Source organism: Oncorhynchus nerka, unplaced genomic scaffold (assembly GCF_034236695.1).
Source record: "Oncorhynchus nerka isolate Pitt River unplaced genomic scaffold, Oner_Uvic_2.0 unplaced_scaffold_121___fragment_6___debris, whole genome shotgun sequence".
In the NCBI taxonomy this organism is placed as follows: Eukaryota; Metazoa; Chordata; class Actinopteri; order Salmoniformes; family Salmonidae; genus Oncorhynchus; species Oncorhynchus nerka.
Window position 1 is genome coordinate 1 of NW_027039941.1, and position 26,235 is coordinate 26,235.

At 47.2% G+C, this 26,235-nt stretch overlaps 3 protein-coding genes across 7 annotated transcripts; 1 reads left to right on the forward strand and 2 right to left on the reverse strand.

The window, feature by feature from the left end:
• Positions 1 to 3: 3 nt before the first annotated feature.
• dytn (dystrotelin) lies at positions 4 to 11,675 on the reverse strand (the record flags this gene model as incomplete). Its single annotated transcript, XM_065015562.1, has 15 exons — positions 11,225 to 11,675; positions 8,485 to 8,522; positions 8,157 to 8,231; positions 7,784 to 7,985; positions 7,614 to 7,699; positions 7,457 to 7,548; positions 6,148 to 6,219; positions 3,604 to 3,767; positions 2,766 to 2,877; positions 2,565 to 2,701; positions 2,301 to 2,457; positions 2,103 to 2,155; positions 1,874 to 2,015; positions 225 to 702; positions 4 to 125 (listed from the first exon to the last, which is right to left on the reverse strand). Coding segments are annotated over exons 2-15 (1,911 nt in total), but the record flags the coding sequence as incomplete, so codon positions are not given.
• LOC115115991 (uncharacterized) lies at positions 10,435 to 17,926 on the forward strand. 4 transcript variants are annotated; one of them, XM_065015560.1, is made up of 5 exons: positions 10,435 to 10,642; positions 11,675 to 12,361; positions 12,549 to 12,733; positions 12,952 to 13,036; positions 13,154 to 14,122. In XM_065015560.1, the coding sequence occupies exons 2-4, from the start codon at positions 12,031 to 12,033 to the stop codon at positions 12,958 to 12,960; spliced, it is 525 nt and encodes a 174-aa protein (XP_064871632.1). In that variant the 5' UTR covers positions 10,435 to 10,642; positions 11,675 to 12,030; the 3' UTR covers positions 12,961 to 13,036; positions 13,154 to 14,122. The 4 variants fall into 4 exon arrangements, with proteins under 4 accessions (XP_064871632.1, XP_064871631.1, XP_029500339.2 ...); XM_065015559.1 differs by lacking the exon at positions 13,154 to 14,122 and adding an exon at positions 15,751 to 17,926 and having other exon boundaries at positions 10,436 to 10,642; positions 12,826 to 13,036; XM_029644479.2 differs by having other exon boundaries at positions 10,436 to 10,642; positions 12,826 to 13,036.
• zswim2 (zinc finger, SWIM-type containing 2) lies at positions 14,107 to 21,596 on the reverse strand. Of its 2 annotated transcripts, XM_065015556.1 has the most exons (9): positions 20,645 to 21,596; positions 20,449 to 20,525; positions 20,331 to 20,371; positions 19,955 to 20,189; positions 18,916 to 19,173; positions 18,708 to 18,792; positions 18,517 to 18,608; positions 17,922 to 18,090; positions 14,107 to 15,391 (listed from the first exon to the last, which is right to left on the reverse strand). In XM_065015556.1, the coding sequence occupies exons 1-9, from the start codon at positions 20,792 to 20,794 to the stop codon at positions 14,630 to 14,632; spliced, it is 1,869 nt and encodes a 622-aa protein (XP_064871628.1). In that variant the 5' UTR covers positions 20,795 to 21,596; the 3' UTR covers positions 14,107 to 14,629. The 2 variants fall into 2 exon arrangements, with proteins under 2 accessions (XP_064871628.1, XP_064871629.1); XM_065015557.1 differs by lacking the exon at positions 20,331 to 20,371 and having other exon boundaries at positions 20,645 to 20,795.
• Between the last annotated feature and the right edge of the window lie 4,639 nt (positions 21,597 to 26,235).

Below are 26,235 nucleotides of genomic sequence, written 5' to 3' on the forward strand. Positions count from 1 at the left end.
TAGGAGGATGGGGCATGAAGTGTGTTCGTTTGGGACGGACTGTGTGTTCACTGCATAGACGAGATGACACACCGAGTCCCTCACTTCCTCTGCAGCCTCCAACAACTCCAACTCCCGTCTGCAGTCTGGAGAAACATACTCATACCTTAATACACACACACACAACTACACACACATAGGTGTAGTAGTGTGTAGAACTAGAGAGAGCTCATCCGTAAACTCACCTGTATGTGTGTAAGTGTGTAGCGACAGCTCACTTATTAGTCGTTGCACCAGCTCACACAGTCGCTCCTCCTCCGCTAAACTACACATCCCAGAATACTCCTCTTCAGAGACACTCTGGTCTTTCATTGGCCCAGTGACCTGCCCATCACAGGGCTGTGGGTTAGAGGTAATTGTGGGAGTATGAGTCTCTGTGACTGAGTCAGTCTCAGTCTGCTCCTCTTCACCATCACCTCTCTGTTCTTCTGTCTTCATCTCATTCCTCTGCATCTTTGCTGTACAACATTCATCCTCCTCTTCCCTCTCCTCCTCCTCTTCCCTCTCCTCCTCCTCCCTCTCCTCTTCTCTGGATCCAGAGGAAGATGCAGAGCTCTGGGACTCTACAGGACAGGCTATGTCTCTCTCTGGCCTGTATTTAGCATGTGGGATGACATTAGCATGAGGCATGATGTCAGCATGTGTCCCTGACATGCTAAGAGCCTGTTGAAAGGAAGAGGGACATTTTAGCACAGCGAGTCAGGCCTGTAGTCTGAAGTGTGTGTGTGTGTCTACCTGTGAGCATATCCTGCAACCTGAGTTTGTGTGTGTGTGTGTGTCTACCTGTGACATCATTGTCCTGCAGTCTGTGTGTGTGTGTCTACCTGTGACATCATGTCCTGCAGTCTGTGTGTGTGTCTACCTGTGAGATCATGTCCTGCAGTCTGTGTGTGTGTGTCTACCTGTGACATCATGTCCTGCAGTCTGTGTGTGTGTCTACCTGTGACATCATGTCCTGCAGTCTGTGTGTGTGTCTACCTGTGAGATCATGTCCTGCAGTCTGTGTGTGTGTCTACCTGTGACATCATGTCCTGCAGTCTGTGTGTGTGTCTACCTGTGACATCATGTCCTGCAGTCTGTGTGTGTGTCTACCTGTGACATCATGTCCTGCAGTCTGTGTGTGTGTGTCTACCTGTGACATCATGTCCTGCAGTCTGTGTGTGTGTGTGTCTACCTGTGACATCATGTCCTGCAGTCTGTGTGTGTGTCTACCTGTGAGATCATGTCCTGCAGTCTGTGTGTGTGTCTACCTGTGACATCATGTCCTGCAGTCTGTGTGTGTGTCTACCTGTGACATCATGTCCTGCAGTCTGTGTGTGTCTACCTGTGACATCATGTCCTGCAGTCTGTGTGTGTGTCTACCTGTGACATCATGTCCTGCAGTCTGTGTGTGTGTGTCTACCTGTGACATCATGTCCTGCAGTCTGTGTGTGTGTCTACCTGTGACATCATGTCCTGCAGTCTGTGTGTGTGTGTCTACCTGTGAGATCATGTCCTGCAGTCTGTGTGTGTGTCTACCTGTGACATCATGTCCTGCAGTCTGTGTGTGTGTGTCTACCTGTGACATCATGTCCTGCAGTCTGTGTGTGTGTCTACCTGTGACATCATGTCCTGCAGTCTGTGTGTGTGTGTCTACCTGTGAGATCATGTCCTGCAGTCTGTGTGTGTGTGTCTACCTGTGACATCATGTCCTGCAGTCTGTGTGTGTGTGTCTACCTGTGACATCATGTCCTGCAGTCTGTGTGTGTGTGTCTACCTGTGACATCATGTCCTGCAGTCTGTGTGTGTGTGTCTACCTGTGACATCATGTCCTGCAGTCTGTGTGTGTGTCTACCTGTGACATCATGTCCTGCAGTCTGAGGTTGTGTTGTCTCAGAGTCTCCATGTTGGCCTCCATCTCAGAGCAGCGGTACTCCAGCGAGCCCTGCTCCGACTGAACCGTTACCCTCCACACCTGCAGCTCCCTCTCCAGCAGCCTGACACACACGTGTAATGAGCATCACCCAGACTATAGGTTAGGTGCTAGGTTAGGAGGTTAGAGTGCTACAGTGATTGAGGCTCACCATTTGTCCCTCTGCAGGTCCTTGATGTCCTTAATGAGGACAGAGTCTCTCCTCTGGGGACAGAAACAACAGACATTAATCAATAGAGGATCTAGTGGAGCGCATCAATAATCTTCTGAAGATTCATTTAGCATAAATCTGAACCGTACTAAAAATCCACTGGGCTGAGAGGTGAGAAGGGTAGAGGTGAAAGGTCACCTGTGGCTGTGCTTCCTCCTGCTCTTCCTCAGTTTGCAGGGCTTTAGATGCCTTCCTGGGCCGAACAGCTGGGGGTGTGGCCAGCAGTTGGGGAGGATTAGTGGGAGGGGCTCTGTCCTCAGCGGCTGACTGAGGTGAAGGGTCAGGGGTGGTGAAGCTGTAAACACAGAAAATACAATGGAAACATGTATTACTCTTTTTTTAAACTAAAACAAAAGTTCTTCCCTTTTGGTATACACACAGGTCCATCTCTGATTGGTCTACCTGGTCTGTGGCTCCCCTCGTGACTCCGCCCTGATTAGGCACCTTCTCCTCTCTGCCTCCCTGTGTGTGTATCGCCATGGTAATAAGGCGTGGCGGGCGCTGTATGCTAATGAGGCTAGGGATTCTTTCCAGGATGGCTGGAGACGAAACACAACCGTCAATCACAAGTGTGTGTGTGTGTGTGTGTGTGTGTACCTATACCTGAGTGCAGTGCTCCAGCACTGGGTGGGAGCTCTTGTGTTTTTTTGTGTGTCTCTCTGTCAGGAAGCAGGTTTGGCACAGATGAAGGTTCACACACTTCATACAGCGATACCTACAACACAGAGAGAGAGTCTCAGACACACACACACTTCATACAGCGATACCTACAACACAGAGAGAGAGTCTGAGACACACACGCACTTCATACAGCGATACCTACAACACAGAGAGAGAGTCTCAGACACACACACACTTCATACAGCGATACCTACAACACAGAGAGAGAGTCTGAGACACACACACACTTCATACAGCGATACCTACAACACAGAGAGAGAGTCTCAGACACACACACACTTCATACAGCGATACCTACAACACAGAGAGAGTCTCAGACACACACACACTTCATACAGTGATACCTACAACACAGAGAGAGTCTCAGACACACACACACTTCATACAGCGATACCTACAACACAGAGAGAGAGAGAGAGTCTCAGACACACACACACACACACTTCATACAGTGATACTTACAACACAGAGAGAGAGTCTCAGACACACACACACACACACACTTCATACAGCGATATCTACAACTCAGAGAGAGAGTCTCAGACACACAGACACACTTCATACAGCGATACCTACAACACAGAGAGAGAGAGTCTCAGACACACAGACACACTTCATACAGCGAAACCTACAACACAGAGAGAGAGTCTCAGACACACAGACACACTTCATACAGTGATACCTACAACACAGAGAGAGAGTCTCTCTCAACACAGACACACACACATCATGCAGCAAAATATGGGGCACAGACACCCACCTAAGTCCAGTGATGGGGTAGGCCTTGCAGGTGTGGCAGCGTACGGAGTGTGTGACGTTCTCGCTGACTGACAGGCGGTACAGGGTGGGGAGCCACAGCAACAGGCAGGGCTCACATTGCAGCCATGAGAGGACATGCTCCTCACAAACACACGCACTCAGCACCTACACACATTCACAAACACCTTCAGCATCTATCTAACTGCTGATTATTTACATAAACGCTCATCATCTACATGGGATTGCAGTAATTACAGTAAATGAATACTATCAAAAATAATGGAAAAAGAAGAATGTATTCTCCTAACCCTGTTCTCCTAACCCTGTTCTCCTGACCCTAACCCTGTTCTCCTAACCCTGTTCTCCTAACCCTGTTCTCCTGACCCTAACCCTGTTCTCCTGACCCTAACCCTGTTCTCCTGACCCTAACCCTATTCTCCTGACCCTAACCCTGTTCTCCTGACCCTAACCCTGTTATCTTGACCCTAACCCTATTCCCCTGACCCTAACCCTGTTCTCCTTACCCTAACCCTGTTCTCCTGACCCTGTTCTCCTGACCCTGTTCTCCTGACCCTAACCCTGTTCTCCTGACCCTGTTTCCTAACCCTGTTTTCCTGACCCTAACCTTGTTCTCCTGACCCTTACCCTGTTCTCCTGACCCTAACCCTGTTCTCCTGACCCTAACCTTGTTCTCCTGACCCTTACCCTGTTCTCCTGACCCTAACCCTGTTCTCCTGACCCTAACCTTGTTCTCCTGACCCTAAATATGTTCTCCTGACCCTAACCTTGTTCTCCTGACCCTTACCCTGTTCTCCTGACCCTTACCCTGTTCTCCTGACCCTAAACCTGTTCTCCTGACCCTGTTTCCTAACCATGTTCTCCTGACCCTTACCCTGTTCTCCTGACCTTGTTTCCTAACCCTGTAGTCCTGACCCTGTTTCCTAACCCTATTCTCCTGACCCTAACCCTATTCTCCTGACCCTAACCCTGTTCTCCTGACCCTAACCCTGTTCTCCTGATCCTGTTCTCCTGACCCTAACTATGTTCTCCTGTCCCTGTTCTCCTAACCCTAACCCTGTTCTCTTAACCCTGTTCTCTGAACCCTGTTCTCCTGACCATGTTCTCCTAGCCCTAACCCTGTTCTCCTAATCCTAACCCTGTTCTCCTGACCCTATTCTCCTGTCCCTGTTCTCCTGACCCTGTTCTCCTGACCCTGTCCTCCTGACCCTGTTCTCCTGACCCTGTTCTCCTGACCCTGTTCTCCTGACCCTGTTCTCCTGTCCCTGTTCTCCTGACCCTGTTCTCCTGACCCTAACCATGTTCTCCTGTCCCTGTTCTCCTAACCCTAACCCTGTTCTCTTAACCCTGTTCTCTGAACCCTGTTCTCCTGACCATGTTCTCCTAGCCCTAACCCTGTTCTCCTAATCCTAACCCTGTTCTCCTGACCCTATTCTCCTGTCCCTGTTCTCCTGACCCTGTTCTCCTGACCCTGTCCTCCTGACCCTGTTCTTCTGTTCCTGTTCTCCTGTTCCTGTTCTCCTGACCCTGTTCTCCTGTTCCTGTTCTCCTGACCCTGTTATCCTGACCCTGTTCTCCTAATCCTGACCCTGTTCTCCTGACCTTGTTCTCCTGACCCTATTCTCCTGTCCCTGTTCTCCTGACCCTGACCTTGTTCTCCTGACCCTGTTCTCCTGACCCTGTTCTCCTAACCCTGTTCTCTTGACCCTGACCTTGTTCTCCTAACACCTGTAGTGACCTCTAAAGAATGTCTTCTGTCATTTATTAAGTCATTTAGTCACAGATCTAGGATCTTAAACCCATGGCCATAACCAACTCCCCCCTAACCGTATGACCAACCCCCCCAACCCCATGACCAACCCCTCCTAACCCCATGACCAACCCCTAACTCCTCCTAACCCCATGACCAACCCCTCTAACTCCTCCTAACCCCATGACCAACCCCCTAACTCCTCCTAACTCCTCCTAACTCCATGACCAACCCCCTAACTCCTCCTAACCCCATGACCAACCCCCTAACCCCATGACCAACCCCCTAACTCCTCCTAACCCCATGACCAACCCCCTAACCCCTCCTAACCCCATGACCAACCCCTAACCCCTCCTAACCCCATGACCAACCCCTCCTAACCCCATGACCAACCCCTCCTAACTCATCCTAACCCCATGACCAACCCCTCCTAACCCCATGACCAACCCCTCCTAACCCCACGACCAACCCCTCCTAACTCCACCTAACCCCATTACCAACCCCTCCTAACCCCATGACCAACCCCTCCTAACTCCTCCTAACCCCATGACCAACCCCTCCTAACTCCACCTAACCCCATGACCAACCCCTCCTAACCCCATGACCAACCCCTCCTAACTCCATGACCAACCCCTCCTAACCCCATGACCAACCCCTCCTAACTCCACCTAACCCCATGACCAACCCCTCCTAACCCCATGACCAACCCCTCCTAACCTCATTCTTTTGGACAGGGGATAGTACTCATTTGCTACTGACGATCACACACACACTTACCCCACTGAAGCAGGAACGAACGGCTGTCTCAGCTGAGCCAAACACATGGTTCTCCTGCACTACAGCCGGCACCTACAGACACACACACACACACATAGGCTAGACATCTGGTCAAATGGCTACCCAGACTATTGGCAGTACCCCCCCCCTCTTCTTTACACCACTGCTACTCTCTGTTGTCATCTATGCATAGTCACTTTAATAACTCTACCTACATGTACATACTACCTCAACTAACCGGTGCCCCGGCACATTGACTCTGTATCGGTACCTCCTTGTATATAGCCTCCACATTGACTCTGTATCGGTACCCCCTGTATATAGCCTCCACATTGACTCTGTATCGGTACCCCCTGTATATAGCCTCCACATTGACTCTGTATCGGTACCCCCTGTATATAGCCTCCACATTGACTCTGTATCGGTACCTCCTTGTATATAGCCTCCACATTGACTCTGTATCGGTACCTCCTTGTATATAGCCTCCACATTGACTCTGTATCGGTACCTCCTTGTATATAGCCTCCACATTGACTCTGTATCGGTACCCCCTGTATATAGCCTCCACATTGACTCTGTATCGGTACCTCCTTGTATATAGCCTCCACATTGACTCTGTATCGGTACCCCCTGTATATAGCCTCCACATTGACTCTGTATCGGTACCCCCTGTATATAGCCTCCACATTGACTCTGTATCGGTACCCCCTGTATATAGCCTCCACATTGACTCTGTATCGGTACCCCCTGTATATAGCCTCCACATTGACTCTGTATCGGTACCCCCTGTATATAGCCTCCACATTGACTCTGTATCGGTACCCCCTCTGTATATAGCCTCCACATTGACTCTGTATCGGTACCCCCTGTATATAGCCTCCACATTGACTCTGTATCGGTACCCCCTGTATATAGCCTCCACATTGACTCTGTATCGGTACCCCTTGTATATAGCCTCCACATTGACTCTGTATCGGTACCCCCTGTATATAGCCTCCACATTGACTCTGTATCGGTACCCCCTGTATATAGCCTCCACATTGACTCTGTATCGGTACCCCCTGTATATAGCCTCCACATTGACTCTGTATCGGTACCTCCTTGTATTGTCTCGCTGTTGTTATTTTACTGCTGCTCTTTAATTACTCATTCTTATCTGTATTTTTTGGAAACTGCATTGTTGGTAAGGAGCTCGTAAGTAAAGCATTTCACTGTAAGGTTTGTTGTATTCGCCGCATGTGACCAATAAAATTTGATTTGATAATCATGTGAGGTAGTACTCAGGTGTGTGTGTGTGTGTGTGTCTAACCTGGCTGAGGTCTTGCAGTACGACTCTGAGACCACTCCTGCTCACCGTGCAGCTCTCTCTCCCACTGCACCTCTCTGCCAGACGAACCAGAGCTGCAACACACACAGGGAATGAACACAGAGTGTATATTATGTGTGTGTGTGTGTGTGTTACTTACCCTTATGTTTGGCTGAGAGTGTGTCTGCTGAGAGAGAGATGAGAGCTGCTTCAACTGACCTGCGACAGACAGCGCCAGTCTGTCCCCTGGGAAAGACATACACCCTTTAGTTTACAGACGAAGTGTGTGTTTGAACAGTAGTGTGTGTTTGAACAGTTATGTGTCCTCACCGGTCAAACAGTCTGTACAGCAGTCTGCAAGTCTGTTCTGGTGCCTCTGCCGACACCTGCCCAGGTACTTCCTGTGACACGCTTTGGAACATCCTGTTTATGCACTGTCTCACTTCCTGTTCACTAAGCCCCGCCCCAGTGTCCCGGGCTCCGCCCAGAGAGCACAAGGCTGGGATGAGCTCCCGCAGTGTCACAACATGCACTGTAACACACATTCAGAGCATTACAAACATACACTGTAACAGATTACACACACCTAAAAAGCATTTCATTTAAACACACACTCACTATGGCAGAGTTTCTGTAAGGAGCGGAGCTTCATTGCAGTGCGGTACACACACACACACACACACACACACACACACACACTTACTATGGCAGAGTTTCTGTAAGGAGCGGAGCTTCATTGCAGTGCGGTACACAGCAGGACGCACTTCATTCAACCCCTCTGAAAAGAAGACACACAAAATGAGGTTTGGAACACAGGTAACACACAGAATAATGAGGAAGAACACATAATATAGAAATATAACACTAGAACATTAGAACATAGAGCATGGACCACAGAACTAAAACATATATGTAGATATCGTAATACATGACTAGGACTAGGGCACAATGCACAACAAGAGATTAAACAGAATAGAATAGAGCCCTTTACTGAACGTGACCCTCTGAGCTCTAACATAGAATTTACTCACCAATGCTATCCATATCCATGAGGGTATCACACTTGTGCCTGAGTAAAGAGTGATGAAGGTCATTTACACACACATAACATTACACGGTCTAAGCCTTATCTCTAAAAGAAAATCTAAAATACAGACTGACACATGATTGGACAAATAAGGTGTCAGATTAGAATATCTGGGACTAGATTTGTTGTTAGCCAACCGAATGATTTGATCGGAGAGGAAAGAAGGCGTGAGAGACATGTATGCAGGAGGTCCTAGGAGGAATCATGGAACAAGAACAGGAATATTAGGACAGGGACACAGACACTTGGATTTCTGAGGAGGAATTGAGGTGGAAAGAGAGGAAGAAGATGTTGAAGAGAATGAGGAAAGCAGAGGTTGGATTTGAATGAGTTCTGGAGGGGAAATGGAAGTGAATGAGGGCGAGTTAAGTGAGATGGAAGGTGTGGTGAAAAGCTTGGAACCTGAGCTTGGCATCGTTGATCATGGTAAAGAAGGAGCTGGTTAAGTAGGAGTGAGAAAGTGGACCTTTGTCTTTTGGCGGATCCATTTGTGGTTTCAGGGCGAGTGAGAAAGGAGTTGGGTGCAGTTGAATCAGTGAAGTACACATTAAGTCATAGGTCATAAATCATTCTTTTGGACAGTGGATAGTACTCATTTGCTACTGATGATCACACACACATTTACCCCACTGAAGCGGGAATGCAATTTGGGCCAAGGCCTGTTTCTTGCTTTGCTCTTAGGAACAGGGCACCCTTGAAAGGAGGGATTTCTGGCTTAGCGTAAAGTGTGAAGGTGGAGCAATTGAAGTTGAAGATTCCTGGTGTTTGTGATGCGAACCGTTTGGTGTGAGGCAGGCCTGGTGGGGAGCCTGGTGAAACAGAGGAGTCACTGTCAGTCCTTCTGAGTTGAGTCAGTGTCTTTACCCGACAAAGTCATGTTAGGATACATCATTCATCCTGTTAGAGCTTTTGTGCCAAATCCACTGCAGTGTTTCAGGTGCCACGCTTGTGGTCTTGTCACAGCAGAGTGTAGGAGGGAGATTCCAATACGTAGGTAGTGTGGGGGAGGGCATGGGACAGAGGACTGTGAAGTTTTGGTGGATAAAGTTGTGTGTCAATTGTAGGGGTGCCCATGTTCCTGGGGATCGGAAGTGTCCGGTGCGAAAGAGGCAGGTTGAGGTGGCCAGAGTCAGAGTAGTGCAGAAGGTGTCATATGCTGAGGCAGTGAAGAAAGTAGAGGGAGATGGGTCAAGGGTGAGGGATCCTGAGAGCATCCCAGTGAGTAGTAGATTTGTGCCAGCATCGAGGGATAGGCCAACGAGTGATTCATGCTTCAGTAAGGTCGGCTCACAGAAAATAGGTGTTGCGGTGGCAGCTGCAGAGAAGTATTTGGGTATATGAGATTTGACTTCAGAAGAGTTACAGGGCGTGTTGAGTGATGGTGTCCAGTCCTCCCAGGCAGTAGGCATGGTGCAGGAGCAGGTAGGGTCAAAGTAGTGGAATAGGGTAGTGGGTTTTTAATGAGTGTAGGTGGTTGCTGCCGAGAATTACCTGAGTGTTCGAGATTTTACTGCAGAAGAGTTATAAGATGTTTTGAGATTTTACTGCAGAAGGGTTATAAGATGTTTTGAGATTTTACTGCAGAAGGGTTATAAGATGTTTTGAGATTTTACTGCAGAAGGGTTATAAGATGTTTTGAGATTTTACTGCAGAAGGGTTATAAGATGTTTTGAGATTTTACTGCAGAAGGGTTATAAGATGTTTTGAGATTTTATGTGTATGAAATATTGGTATATAGGCGAAGGGATGGTTGGTGGTGATTTTTAGAAAAATGTTCCCCCTTTTTATTTTTGTATCGTGATGTATCAAATGTAACGTGATATAACACACACTAGCGCACAGTAGGTGGCGGCATGCACCAAATAAAATGTGCGAACGACATGATACCAAAGAAGAAGAACACGATCTGCACCCGCCCACAGTCAGGGAAATGTTGAAGACGCTAGTAAACACTAAAGAGTAACCTTCTTTTTCTTTGTTCAGTGAGAGCGCGGGAAAAAGCAGAAGACAAGAAGCGGCACATAACTATTTCCTTACGGTTAAACCTTAACTCCTACCCTAACCAACTATAATAACCCTACCTGAACCATTTTCAACTTGGGGTACGATCAATTTCCTTACCGTTATTTACCAGGACTTTTAGCTAGCTAGCATTACTTATTAGATATTGTGAAACTGTTTGGTTTTAAAATAATGGGTATGTGGTGCAGGATAATGCTTTAGAAAAATGACTCCTCTGGTCCAGGTAAAATGGTTAAAGTGTCTCTCCGCATTTTAGCGCCTTCGCTCCTGCGCGGTTCCAGGTCGTATATTTTGAATTGTGCGGTGCTGTGCGCAGCGCGGCACAATTCGTTTTTCTGCCAAACCGGCGACACCCCTCCTCAACTATAAAGTGGTCACTTTTACTATAAAGTTGAGGAATGTGTCCGGATGAATATTCTGTAGCTAAAACTCTAAAATGAATATGTAGTTATGGATGCACGGACTGACATCAGTATGAAAGTTGTATGACATCAATATTATATTTAGTTGACATCAATATGGTAGTTATATGACATCAATATCATAGTTTGAAACATATTTTGAAGCTATAGATAGATTGTTTACAAACATTTCAGCAAAAACATCTTATAGTTTGGGTTAAAAGTGACATAACTAATAATGTACAAAATATCATGACTTACTTTGTTGAAAGAAACGTTGAAACGAACCGGTATTATCAGCTTGTTAAAGAGACCATCCTTCTGCTAGTTTTGTGTGGGTCAATACTCTTGACTTTGCTCTTGTGCACCGGCTGTCTGTTGTGGCTCAAATAACGTGTATTAATTATAGATTAGGGAAGGCATACCCGACTCCTTCAGCTACCTTTGTTAATTACAATGCCTTGTATGTCAAGGTGGCTTTCCAGTGAGCGATATTATTTTTGACCTTTTGATACCTTAAAGAGGCAAGACAAGAGATCAATAGAATCATAGCAATATCATGTAGGCTAATATCCTAGCTATAACCCAGTAGTAGTGTACTAACCATGCATCATAGTCTTTTGACTGATACCACTCTTAAACACAGCTGTCACTCACTGTATATTTTGACTTGACACAGTAATTAACCTGTTGTTCCATCTCGTTCTCCAGGTGCTAGTTTGATTTCACCTGACCACCTGGCCAGCACCCATAGACCCTCCCATGACAACAAGCCATACCTCTCCGGCTAATAGGAAGTAGATTCTGCCAGCCAATGAAGCAGGGCTGTGTTCAGTTCATTAAACGTTTTACTACGTGCCTGAACGACACGCTTCTCCCCAACTGTTCTTTGAGGGGTCTTTGCTTCTGTTTGGTGGTTGTGGCGGTGTGTTGCCCGACCGTTGATAACAGCACAGTTTCTGCTGCGGCGTGCAATCAAAAGTTGCACGCCGTTGTGTCCTGCTGAACACAGCCTTAACTTGAGTCCCCAGGAGGAAAGCAACTTAGGCCAACCACCCCAGAGAGGAATGGCGAAGGAGTTTCTGCTGGAGAATAAGCCGCTCCTAACAGAGATTCTGTCAGCGGAACCTGACAATATTCTCCAGTACGCCCATTCAAAGAAACTAGTGGAGCAGCGTGAATACAACATCCTCTCCCACCTGCAATCCAGTCAGCCTCCAGAGACTACAGTCATCAAGCTACTGGACATGCTGAGAGAGAGAGGAGAGAAGTACTGCCATGGTTTTGTGGCCCTCCTGCATAAGCAAGAGATCATCGCAAACTTCCCCAGACTCAAAGAGCTGGACTGGACCACCTTCAAAAACCCTAGTGCCCCTGACCCACCAAGCATCAGAGCAGGTACAGCCCTGCCCATCTAATCTAGTCTAGAATGTTGCTGACTGTTGTGAAGCTTATTGTGCCAACATGGCGCCTATTAAAATTCCTAATCTCAAATTGAGTATCCCTGACTCTGAATATCTAGGTTATGCATGTCTATAGCCTAGATGTATTTCCTTTCAAATGCTGCATTTTGTCCCTCCAATAGGCTCCATAATGGGGAATTTGCAGGAAGTAATCAAGGCCTGCGGTTACATCCACAATGTCTCAGCAGTGAAGAGAGGGAAGAAGACAGGATATTTCAATGCCGTTTTACAGCAAGAAGATGAGAGCAGGAATCTGATCGTTTTTCAGCCGCAGCTGCAAGACCGCTTTGCCACAGCAGAGTCGCAGGTAAGTAGGGTATGAAGGGCTCTGCAAAGGCTTTGAGTGCTATGTGATTAGAAATATCTGTTATTCATCTTTTATAATGCATGTTTTTGCAGAACTCCAGTGAAGTTGGTGAATGTGGTGCTCCAGCCATCCATAAGCAGAAACAACAAGATGCAGATAATGTTTACATACACATCCACATTTTCCATCCTCAAAGATTTACCCTTCAAATTCAACAGCGACCTTGACGGGAGGGTCAAGGATGTGGCTCTAGCTGACCTTCAAGAGGACAAAGAAAACACAGAAAATGCTGTAAAACAGAAGGTAGCTATAATAATAATAATTCACTATCAATGAAGTACTGTATGTTTAAACTCTAACCTTGTCTAGTTCAGTGCCCTGTAATGTATTTCTCCTTTTGGTGTTTTTCTTGCATTGTAGGTGAACGTTACAGTGGAGGTGATTCAGAAACTGAAAGAGGGCCATTGTAAAACGAGATTTAACAAAAGCATGCCCATGGTGGAATACCTAGTCGGTCATATTGTAGATGATTCAACAACACTCACACACCTGACCGTGTGGGGTCGTGAAAACACGGTCGAAGAGGGGAAATGGTACCGGGTCACCAATGTTTCTGTTGCTAAGTATGGGGGTAAAACCGTGCTGAACACAACACCAGAATCTACTCTGGTCAACGTGGCCAGTGGTAGGAAATGCGATCTGCCACACAACATGGTACAGCCTGAGAAGTTTGAGGGGAAAATCATTGGATACTGGTTGTCCCAAGAGTACACTTGCCCAGAAGCGCACCACCTGGAGAGGGTGGACACCACTGAAAAGATGGTGACTTGTAAGCATTGCCCTATGTCGTACATACTATCCCTGATGGGAAGGATAACTAGAGGGAAGCTCTCCATACAATCTGATGATCTGGTCAGCCGGCTGTTCACTGTAGAGGACTATGTCATCAGAAATGTTCTGCGAGGAAGGTGGGAGGGGAGAGAGTCTCTGAAGGACATTGAGGACGCGCTGGTCGAACTGCCACCAGTGACAGTTACTGTTCTCAATGGTCATGTGTCAACCGTTACAACTCAGAGTCAGGATGTCACCACACAGGATGAGAAGAGGAATGTTACTGCGCAACAGCGCGTTTAGTCTGGACTGATGGTTTTATTTTGATGTAAACTTTATCTAACTAGGCAAGTCAGTTAATTAAGAACAAATTCTTATTTACAATGACGGCCTACCAGAAGGCAAAGGCCTCCTGGGGGACAGGGGATTAAAATAATGACATAGGGGCGTGGTTCCTTTAGTCATTTTGATATCACCTGGGCCACTGCTTCAATATGTCTTAGATGAAAAACGGCTGAAAATGTAAATAGATTGATAATAAATAACTTTTAAAACGTTTCTTTTTTATTATGTGTCAGTATGTCTGATACTTTTATATGTCCAGGTAAAAGCTCATTTTGTATTTCATTTTGACATTTGTTTAAAACAAGCTCTGTTAAGCGAATAAAATGGAGATTGAAAAACTGTGTCTGAAAATAGCACTTGTAAAAACACAGGGAAATGAAAGCCAAACAGACTTGGGTGAAGTGAACACATGGCTGTGCAGTGTAGATATCTAACCAAGAGCTGAGCACACAAGCAAATATAAAACAAAACTGGCATCCATTTCCTTTATGTAGAAATAAACTAACTAACTAGTACAACTGAGAAAAAAAACAATTTAATCAATTTTAGAATAAGGCTGTAACATAACAAAATGTTGAAAAGAATCAAGGGGTCTGAATACTTTCTGAATGCACTGTATAAAAAACTACTCTAAGTAGTACGACTGTACCATACTCTCAATACCTATATAGTTAAAAGCAGTAGTCTGTTCACAACAAAATATGTTCTAAAATCCAACTCTCACTCCTTTTCTCCCTGGTGTGGAGCATTGATCAGTACCCCTGTCATCCTCAGGCCCGTGGCTTGCTGGCTGTCTCCTGTTCTGGGTCTGGGTACCCTGGGTCTCCTCTTCCACTGGGGCCTGGCTCTCCACAGGGTGATGACAGCTCTGGTCTGAGAAGCAGCAGCAGTCATGTCCCTGTCTGACCTGTTTACACCCACAAACAGACTCGGCTGGGCCCTTCCCGTCCCTCCAGAGACCCCACCCAGCCTGTTAGTTGAGGTAGCATTGTTTTGGGCCAAACTCTTGGTTGAGGAGCTTGACTTGGTGCGTCCCAACCTCACTCTAGACACGTCTGTCCTTAGATGCTGGGAGGAAAGGCTCTTGTTGAGAATGACTGATTTGACTGGACTTCCATCTTTGTCTGTCCTGCTTTTTCCACCCTCCATGCTCTCAATGTTCACTGTATTGATGCGTAGACCCTGTAAGCCGACGACCATAGTATCCTGAGGGAGAGGTACTAGGGCATCGGCTGAGCCCTCGGAGCTGAACATACTCAGGGAGGGAACCACTCTGGCTGCTCTGTCCAGCAGAGCTACTCCTGGGACAAACAGCTCCAGTCTGTGCTGCTCTGAGAGCTTTGGATGGTCAAGGGAGGAGGCCAGCTTGGGTGTACCCTTCCCCCCTCCACTGCTCCATGTTAGGGGGTTGTAGATGACGTATCCGTCCAGAGGGCAGGAGTTGGACCTCCGAAGCAACGGGTCGACACAGTCTGTGTGGAACTGTAGTAGGGGACAAAGATGGATCAAATTCATTTACTGCTCTCGCCGTCCATATCAGGACACAGTACATCCATTCAGAACGTACTCAAACTAGTCCAGAATTTAAAAGTGTCAGGGTTTTGGGGGCCTTAGAGTTAAAGACGGCATCACAGGGTGACCGAGGATGGGGCCACAGTGTCTCCTGACCCCTCCTGTCTCAGCCTCCAGTATTTATGCTGCAGTAGTTTTGTGTCGGGGGGCTAGGGTCAGTTTGTTATATCTGGAGTACTTCTCCTGTCCTATTCGGTGTCCTGTGTGAATCTAAGTGTGCGTTCTCTAATTCAATTCTCTCCTTCTCTCTTTCTTTCTCTCTCTCGGAGGACCTGAGCCCCAGGACTACCTGACATGATGACTCCTTGCTGTCCCCAGTCCACCTGGCCGTGCTGCTGCTCCAGTTTCAACTGTTCTGCCTTATTATTATTCGACCATGCTGGTCATTTATGAACATTTGAACATCTTGGCCATGTTCTGTTATAATCTCCACCCGGCACAGCCAGAAGAGGACTGGCCACCCCACATAGCCTGGTTCCTCTCTAGGTTTCTTCCTAGGTTTTGGCCTTTCTAGGGAGTTTTTCCTAGCCACCGTGCTTCTACACCTGCATTGCTTGCTGTTTGGGGTTTTAGGCTGGGTTTCTGTACAGCACTTTGAGATATCAGCTGATGTACGAAGGGCTATATAAATAAATGTGATTTGATTTGATCACCCACTTTAGACTTACTCTGTTTACCTTGTGGTGGCAGAGCAGGAGAGGCAGTTTTAAAAATTATTTTTCTTTTACCCCGTTTTTTTTCACCCCAATTTCGTGGTATCCAATTGGTAGTTACAGTCTTGTCTCATCGCTGTAACTCCCGTACGAACTCGGGAGAGGCGAAGGTCGAGAGTCGTGCGTCCTCCAAAACACAACCCAACCAAGCCGCACTGCTTCTTGACACAATGCCCACTTAACCCGGAAGCCAGCCGCACCAATGTGTCAGAGGAAACACTGTACACCTGGCGACTGTGTCAGCGTGCACTGCGCCCGGCCCACCACAGGAGTCGCTAGTGCGAGATGGGACAAGGACAACCTTGCCGGCCAAACCCTCCCCTAACCCGGACGACCCTGGGCCAATTGTGCGCCGCCCCATGGGTCTCCCGGTCGCGGCCGGCTGCGACAGAGCCTGGACTCGAACCCAGAATCTCTAGTGGCACAGCTATTTTTAAATGTTTTATTATTTCACCTTTATTTAACCAGCTAGGCTAGTGGAGAACAAGTTGTCATTTACAACTGTGACCTGGCCAAGATAAAGCAAAGCAGTGCGACACAAACAACAACACAGAGTTACACATGGAATAAACAAACATGCAGTCAATAATACAATAGATAAGGTCTATATACAGTGTGTGCAGATGAGGTAGGATAAGGGAGGTAAGGCAATAAAAATAAATAATAATAATAACAGTATGGAGATGAGGTAGTTGGATGTGCTATTTACAGATGGGCTATGTACAGGTGCAGTGATCTGTGAGCTGCTCTGACAGCTGGTGCTTAAAGTCAGTGAGGGAGATATGAGTCTCTAGCTTCAGTGATTTTTGCAGTTCGTTCCAGTCATTGGCAGCAGAGAACTAGAAGGAAAGGCGGCCAAAGGAGGAATTGGCTTTGGGGGTGACCAGTGAGATATACTTGCTGGAGCGCGTGCTACGAGTGGGTGCTGCTATGGTGACCAGTGAGCTGAGATAAGGCGGGGCTTTACCTAGCAAAGACTTATAGATGACCTGGAGCCAGTGGGTTTTGTCAACGAATATGAAGCGAGGGCCAGCCAACGAGAGCATACTGATCGCAGTGGTGGGTAGTATATGGGGCTTTGGTGACAAAACGGATGGCGCTGTGATCGACTGCATCCAATTTGCTGTGTAGAGTGTTGGAGGTTATTTTGTAAATGACATCACCAAAGTCAAGGATCGGTAGGATAGTCAGTTTTACGAGGGTATGTTTGGCAGCATGAGTGAAGGATGCTTTGTTGCGAAATAGGAAGCCGATTCTAGATTTAATTTTGGATTGGAGATGCTTAATGTGAGTCTGGAAGGAGAGTTTACAGTCTAATCAGACACCTAGGTTTTTGTAGTTGTCCACATATTCTAAGTCAGAACCGTCCAGAGTGGTGATGCTGGACGGTTGGGCAGGTGTGGGCAGCATCGGTTGAAAAGCATGCATTTAGTTTTTACTTGCATTTAAGAGCAGTTTGAGACCAAGGAAGAAGAGTTGTATGGCATTGAAGCTCGTCTGGAGGTTAGTTAACACAGTGTCCAAAGAAGGGTGATGCAGTGCCTTAGACCACCGCGCCTCTCAGGAGCCCAGGTCAGGGCAGTTTATCTAACTCTTAACCTTGTGGTGGCAGAACATGTCAGGGTCTGTTTATCTAACTCTTAACCTTGTGGTGGCAGAACATGTCAGGGTCCGTTTACCTAACTCTTTACTTGGCGGTGACAGGATCATTTGAGTTAAGTCTTTACCCTGTGATGGCAGGGCAAGTGTCTGGCCTGCTGCCCTTGCTGGAAGCTCTTCAGGCAGATCCTACACTGCTGCCCAGGGTCCAGCAGGGGGCAGCCTCTCCTCACCCTGACCGAAAGGAGGCTCCTGACCAGGTGCTCTGGCAGTGGGTCACTCTCAACAGGAATCATGCTGAAGGGGAAAGGAAACCAGAGACTCATGGGCTATATTTTAACGGCAGGAAGCTTAGTGATTAGAATGTTGGGCTTGTAACCGAAAGGTCGCTGGTTCGAATACCATTGAAAAAATCTCTGCCCTTGAGCAAGGCTCTTAACCCTAATTTGCTCCAGGGGTGCTGTACTACTATGGCTGACCCTGTAAAACAACACTTTTCACTGTTCCTATCTGGTGTATGTGACAATAAAACATCTATTAAAAAGAAAAATGTAATTAACTGCACTTAAATATGAATCACAATGCTTATTGCAGCAGGTTGTAAAGTGTAACAGCCTGTATGTGTGACAACATTTTGCACTGTCTAAATGTCATTCAGGGTGTTCAGGCACTCAGCATAATAATCTATTTATACAGGGTTCTTACAGAGATTCCAGTGCTCACCTGTCACCCACTGACTGAGTGGTCATCTCACGTGGTTCACCCAGTGTGTTGAACACACGCTGACCCAAGGACAGCCACTTCGCAGTCCTTTTCTGATGGACATAATAGCTGATGTCATAAGTTTATCATGTCTACTTCCTGACACAAATATATGCAGAAATGCTCACAGAGTCTAACTGAAGACTGCTTACCGTACGTATGGCAAACGCATGCTGAGGGTGACAGCACCTTCTTATACAGTCCTCACAAAGGTGATAGTACTGGCAGACTGTGCACCTAAAGGGAAGTCATAGACATGAATAGTTGATCCACAACAGTATAGGTAAGTGGACGGGGGGAAATTATGTAAATTCGAGCTCAAGGTCTATTGGGCCTGGGCGCTATGACAACAATACTTACTTGAAGCACTTGCCAGTGATGGGGCAGACCCTGCAGTTGTTGCAGAGCACCCCGAGGTGTCTGTCGGGCCTCTCTCTCTCAGCAGCTGTGTGGAGCTTAGCCACATTCCTCACCTGCTCCAGGAGCAGCTTGACCGGCCCAAAGTCCTCCCGGCACAGCGGGCACTTCACCATGGCTTCCCCCTCCCCCTCCGGACGTGCCTGGTAGTCTGCCCACACCTTCATACAGGAGATATGGACGTTGTTGCCACAGCCAAACCTGAGTGAGAGGACATAGGGGATGACAGTTGGTGGCAGAAGGCATTTTCCCTCCCACTCACATGTTCCCCTGTTGTTGCAGTAAAACAGTAGGTCAGTTCAGGCACATTTCCCCTATCCTCAAATCACTTTCCTTTGTGTTCTCCATCATATCATTAAGATCTAGTAAGCATTTCATAGGTATACCAAGGGTGGCCCAGTAAGTAAGATCTAGTAAGCATTTCATAGGTATACCAAGGGTGGCCCAGTAAGTAAGATCTAGTAAGCATTTCATAGGTATACCAAGGGTGGCCCAGTAAGTAAGATCTAGTAAGCATTTCATAAGTAATATCTAGTAAGCATTTCATAGGTATACCAAGGGTGGCCCAGTAAGTAAGATCTAGTAAGCATTTCATAGGTATACCAAGGGTGGCCCAGTAAGTAAGATCTAGTAAGCATTTCATAGGTATACCAAGGGTGGCCCAGTAAGTAAGATCTAGTAAGCATTTTTCAAGGGTGGCCCAGTAAGTAAGATCTCGTAAGCATTTCATAGGTATACCAAGGGTGGCCCAGTAAGTAAGATCTAGTAAGCATTTCATAGGTATACCAAGGGTGGCCCAGTAAGTAAGATCTAGTAAGCATTTCATAGGTATACCAAGGGTGGCCCAGTAAGTAAGATCTAGTAAGCATTTCATAGGTATACCAAGGGTGGCCCAGTAAGTAAGATCTAGTAAGCATTTCATAGGTATACCAAGGGTGGCCCAGTAAGTGTGTTGACATGATAATCCACGTGATGATCTGACCTGCAGTAAGACACAGGCAGACGTTTCCCCAGCAACTCCTCTTGACAGATGGGACACACATCCTCAGCTTCGATCTCCTTCTGTCTGACCCCCCCGTCCCCCTCAGCTGGGTCTGGTCTGGGGTTAGGGTCAGCCTCAGAGCAGGGTGGGTGTACAGGCCGGGGGGTTCTGCTCCTGTGTAAACCATGTAGCAGCTCCAGGATCTGCCTTTCAACCAGGACCTGCTGGAAGCAATCTGCAAGTGTACATACCAGAGGGCACAGTAGAGTTTAAGGATATGCTGTTAAAAATCCAATCATTTCTACAGAGTGCCTAGGGTTTGAATTGCAATTTGGCATATGCCTTGTAGCCTATGTTATGCCTAAGTGAAACTTACATTCATGTTCTCTAGGCAGTCGGAATTTCCGCAATAAAACCCTACAATGAGAGTAGAATTATTGTACAGAATGAGCATGCACTATGAGCATGCATCGGTATGTTTTCTTCATTATTACCAGCAGATGTGTTTGCAGAGGTCTTTCTCTTTGTGGAATGTTGAACAGGTACATGTATGAGGGTCTCCCAAGAACACCTGTGGAATATGAAAAATAGGCTACCTGATTAAGAATTAAGAAAGTATTTCGTGTCAAAATGTAAATAGGACTATAATGTGGATGATGTCAAGTTAGGATGTTGCACATGCAGGCCTACTTTGAAGTTTTTGTGTTCCCCCTCCTCTTTGAGTAGGAATCCGGTCGGACCATACTCTTTCAGGATGAAAATGGTCGTGTTCAGGGCCTCGTCCTGGTGCCAGCTAACGGCATCACTCACGGTATTCTTCCAGACAGTTTTCCTGAACATAGCACAACTCTCACAGAATTTCTAGGGAAGAGGTCTGAGGAGGAGAGAAGACTAGAGCCATGTCTTCATACTAAGTCGATGTGCGTGCCCTGCTATATCAGCAAAGGTTTAAACTTTAGTAGCTAACTATGCAGCTAGCTAGCTTATTGTTAAACGCTCTGAAACTGACGTAAGCAGCAACAACTAATAGACACCTGTTTGCCGTAGTCATGGTAATCCAGAAAGATGCCTTAGTACATGTGTGCCCCCTTGTGAATTCATGCGATATTACATGCTATTTTAAAAAAAAACGTTATTTAACACGGCCTACCACTAGAGGTTCACAATGATGTAAAATCATGACGCATTTTTTCTATGGCCAGCATTTGATACCCAACCTTACACAACAGTGTCATGAACTTTATTTGTGTGTGTGTGTGTGTGTGTGATCAGTGCTGAGGGATTAGGTGAAGATAGCAGTGTGTACATCTGGGGTGCTATGTCAGCCAAAGATCTGTCCACATTCTTATTTACAATGACGGCCTACACTGGGTTAACTGCCTTGTTCAGGGACAGAACGACATATTTTTCCTTAAATTTGTTTTCATCAGCTCAGGGAATTTGATCCAGCAACCTTTCACTTACTTGCCCAATGCTCTAACCACTAGGCTACCTGCAGCCCGTGTACAATTGGTAATAAGCACAATACCATGATATTAGCATGTTATTTACATTTACATTTAAGTCATTTAGCAGACGCTCTTATCCAGAGCGACTTACAAATTGGTGCGTTCACCTTAAGACATCCAGTGGAACAGCCACTTTACAATAGTGCATCTAAATCTTTTAAGGGGGGGGTTGAGAAGGATTACTTTATCCTATCCTAGGTATTCCTGAAAGAGGTGGGGTTTCAGGTGTCTCCGGAAGGTGGTGATTGACTCCGCTGTCCTGGCGTCGTGAGGGAGTTTGTTCCACCATTGGGGGGCCAGAGCAGCGAACAGTTTTGACTGGGCTGCGCGGGAACTGTACTTCCTCAGTGGTAGGGAGGCGAGCAGGCCAGAGGTGGATGAACGCAGTGCCCTTGTTTGGGTGTAGGGCCTGATCAGAGCCTGGAGGTACTGAGGTGCCGTTCCCCTCACAGCTCCGTAGGCAAGCACCATGGTCTTGTAGCGGATGCGAGCTTCAACTGGAAGCCAGTGGAGAGAGCGGAGGAGTGGGGTGACGTGAGAGAACTTGGGAAGGTTGAACACCAGACGGGCTGCGGCATTCTGGATGAGTTGTAGGGGTTTAATGGCACAGGCAGGGAGCCCAGCCAACAGCGAGTTGCAGTAATCCAGACGGGAGATGACAAGTGCCTGGATTAGGACCTGCGCTGCTTCCTGTGTGAGGCAGGGTCGTACTCTGCGGATGTTGTAGAGCATGAACCTACAAGAACGGGCCACCGCCTTGATGTTAGTTGAGAACGACAGGGTGTTGTCCAGGATCACGCCAAGGTTCTTAGCGCTCTGGGAGGAGGACACAATGGAGTTGTCAACCGTGATGGCGAGATCATGGAACGGGCAGTCCTTCCCCGGGAGGAAGAGCAGCTCCGTCTTGCCGAGGTTCAGCTTGAGGTGGTGATCCGTCATCCACACTGATATGTCTGCCAGACATGCAGAGATGCGATTCGCCACCTGGTCATCAGAAGGGGGAAAGGAGAAGATTAATTGTGTGTCGTCTGCATAGCAATGATAGGAGAGACCATGTGAGGTTATGACAGAGCCAAGTGACTTGGTGTATAGCGAGAATAGGAGAGGGCCTAGAACAGAGCCCTGGGGGACGCCAGTGGTGAGAGCGCGTGGTGAGGAGACAGATTCTCGCCACGCCACCTGGTAGGAGCGACCTGTCGGGTAGGACGCAATCCAGCGTGGGCCGCGCCGGAGATGCCCAACTCGGAGAGGGTGGAGAGGAGGATCTGATGGTTCACAGTATCGAAGGCAGCCGATAGGTCTAGAAGGATGAGAGCAGAGGAGAGAGAGTTAGCTTTAGCAGTGCGGAGGGCCTCCGTGATACAGAGAAGAGCAGTCTCAGTTGAATGACTAGTCTTGAAACCTGACTGATTTGGATCAAGAAGGTCATTCTGAGAGAGATAGCGGGAGAGCTGGCCAAGGACGGCACGTTCAAGAGTTTTGGAGAGAAAAGAAAGAAGGGATACTGGTCTGTAGTTGTTGACATCGGAGGGATCGAGTGTAGGTTTTTTCAGAAGGGGTGCAACTCTCGCTCTCTTGAAGACAGAAGGGACGTAGCCAGCGGTCAGGGATGAGTTGATGAGCGAGGTGAGGTAAGGGAGAAGGTCTCCGGAAATGGTCTGGAGAAGAGAGGAGGGAATAGGGTCAAGCGGGCAGGTTGTTGGGCGGCCGGCCGTCACAAGACGCGAGATTTCATCTGGAGAGAGAGGGGAGAAAGAGGTCAGAGCACAGGGTAGGGCAGTGTGAGCAGAACCAGCGGTGTCGTTTGACTTAGCAAACGAGGATCGGATGTCGTCGACCTTCTTTTCAAAATGTTGACGAAGTCATCTGCAGAGAGGGGGAGGAGGGGGAGGGGGAGGAGGATTCAGGAGGGAGGAGAAGGTGGCAAAGAGCTTCCTAGGGTTAGAGGCAGATGCTTGGACTTTAGAGTGGTAGAAAGTGGCTTTAGCAGCAGAGACAGAAGAGGAAAATGTAGAGAGGAGGGAGTGAAAGGATGCCAGGTCCGCAGGGAGGCGAGTTTTCCTCCATTTCCGCTCGGCTGCCCGGAGCCCTGTTCTGTGAGCTCGCAATGAGTCGTCGAGCCACGGAGCAGGGGGGAGGACCGAGCCGGCCTGGAGGATAGGGGACATAGAGAATCAAGGGATGCAGAAAGGGAGGAGAGGAGGGTTGAGGAGGCAGAATCAGGAGATAGGTTGGAGAAGGTTTGAGCAGAGGGAAGAGATGATAGGATGGAAGAGGAGAGAGTAGCGGGGAGAGAGAGCGAAGATTGGGACGGCGCGATACCATCCGAGTAGGGGCAGTGTGGGAAGTGTTGGATGAGAGCAAGAGGGAAAAGGATACAAGGTAGTGGTCGGAGACTTGGAGGGGAGTTGCAGTGAGGTTAGTGGAAGAACAGCATCTAGTAAAGATGAGGTCGAGCGTATTGCCTGCCTTGTGAGTAGAGGGGGAAGGTGAGAGGGTGAGGTCAAAAGAGGAGAGGAGTGGAAAGAAGGAGGCAGAGAGGAATGAGTCAAAGGTAGACGTGGGGAGGTTAAAGTCGCCCAGAACTGTGAGAGGTGAGCCATCCTCAGGAAAGGAGCTTATCAAGGCATCAAGCTCATTGATGAACTCTCCGAGGGAACCTGGAGGGCGATAAATGATAAGGATGTTAAGCTTGAAAGGGCTGGTAACTGTGACAGCATGGAATTCAAAGGAGGCGATAGACAGATGGGTAAGGGGACGACTAATGTTATGACGGTTGTCTTACCTGTAGATGGTTAGGAACCATTTTAGCCCAGCAAATCATATTTCAGAGTGTTGTGAGTGAGTCTGTGTTCATGCTCAGCATGTGCTTGAGAGTTATGGGACAACACAATCACAACACCATCTGATAGCAAATTACACTTGTCACCCAAAGACCCAACTGGTGTTTGGCTATATTATTTACAGTCCTGTAAAATCTACCACTGATGTCACAACAACTTTTCCATTGAAGACTGTCTGCAGAATGGATTCCCAACATGTATTGTAAACTATGACACATATCTCTATTTTCTTTCTCTCTCACACACACACACACACACTTCTTTAACTAACCTTGTAGGTACCCACAATTGATTCCCATTCAAAATCCTATTTTCCCTAACCCCTAAACCTAACATTTACCCTAGTCCTAACCTTAACCACAAACCATAAACCTAACCTTAACACCTAACTCCTAAACCTGACCTTTAATCCCTAGCTCCAATTCTAACCCTAACACCAATTCTAAGCTTAACCCAAAATCCCCTAGAAATAGTATATTTCCTTGTTGGGACCAACAAAATGTCCCCAGTTGGTCAAATGTTTGTTCTTTTACTATTCACAAGTATAGTACACACACATACACACACACACAAACACACACACACACAGAAAGAGTATTGGTATTGATTCATGTATCTGTACCTTCCCAAAGTGGGCTGCATGCACGCCTCTCCTCTCTGGAGTTTGGGCCAAAACTAAGGCTGATGCCTCTGTTGTTCCCCAGCCTCTCATTGTCTGTATTGTGTGTGGCTCTCTCAGTCAGAGTGAGGGGCATCCTACAGGAAGAGAAGGAGCTAAAGTTCAGTGAGCACATGTTGCAGGGTCGCCCTCTTGTCTCCCACCGGTCTTAAAAAACGTGACGCTCTCTGGGTTTCACTCGGAGCCGGCTATGACCCACAGGCTATGTCTGTTGAGACTTTCATTTTTAGATGAGGGACCTATTTTCATTTTGACAAAAGGAGAATTGAAAGAGAACTTAAGAGAACACTAATACTACTATACAACAAAAGCAAGAGGGGAATTAAAATCACTTTTGTGTTTTCTGCTTGTTCTCCCTGTTTCCTGTGTGTTTTGAAAAGCCCCTGTGCAGTGTCTGACTGTGGTACTATATAGAGGACTGTCTCAATACTGTGGTCTGACTGTGGTACTATATAGAGGACTGTCTCAATACTGTGGTCTGACTATATAGAGGACTGTCTCAATACTGTGGTCTGACTGTGGTACTATAGAGGACTGTCTCAATACTGTGGTCTGACTGTGGTACTATATAGAGGACTGTCTCAATACTGTGGTCTGACTCTGTACTGTAGAGGACTGTCTCAATACTGTGGTCTGACTGTGGTACTATATAGAGGACTGTCTCAATACTGTGGTCTGACTGTGGTACTATATAGAGGACTGTCTCAATACTGTGGTCTGACTGTGGTACTATATAGAGGACTGTCTCAATACTGTGGTCTGACTGTGGTACTATATAGAGGACTGTCTCAATACTGTGGTCTGACTGTGGTACTATATAGAGGACTGTCTCAATACTGTGGTCTGACTGGTACTAGAGGACTGTCTCAATACTGTGGTCTGACTGGTACTATATAGAGGACTGTCTCAATACTGTGGTCTCTGTACTATATAGAGGACTGTCTCAATACTGTGGTCTGACTGTGGTACTATATAGAGGACTGTCTCAATACTGTGGTCTGACTGTGGTACTATATATATAGAGGACTGTCTCAAACTGTGGTCTGACTGTGGTCTAGAGGACTGTCTCAATACTGTGGTCTGACTGTGGTACTATATAGAGGACTGTCTCAATACTGTGGTCTGACTGTGGTACTATATAGAGGACTGTCTCAATACTGTGGTCTGACTGTGGTACTATATAGAGGACTGTCTCAATACTGTGGTCTGACTGTGGTACTATATAGAGGACTGTCTCAATACTGTGGTCTG

Excerpts from the sequence above, each read along its gene's own strand:
- LOC115115991 (XM_065015558.1), top strand. The coding sequence starts at position 12,884 with ATGCAGATAATGTTTACATACACATCCACATTTTCCATCCTCAAAGAT. Across the intron at positions 13,037-13,153 it reads AAAATGCTGTAAAACAGAAG|GTGAACGTTACAGTGGAGGT; the intron begins GTAGCTATAATA and ends CTTGCATTGTAG.
- zswim2 (XM_065015556.1), bottom strand. The coding sequence starts at position 20,794 with ATGTTCAGGAAAACTGTCTGGAAGAATACCGTGAGTGATGCCGTTAGC. Across the intron at positions 19,174-19,954 it reads CTGCCTGTGTCTTACTGCAG|GTTTGGCTGTGGCAACAACG; the intron begins GTCAGATCATCA and ends CCTCTCACTCAG. Across the intron at positions 18,609-18,707 it reads ATGCGTTTGCCATACGTACG|AAAAGGACTGCGAAGTGGCT; the intron begins GTAAGCAGTCTT and ends TATGTCCATCAG.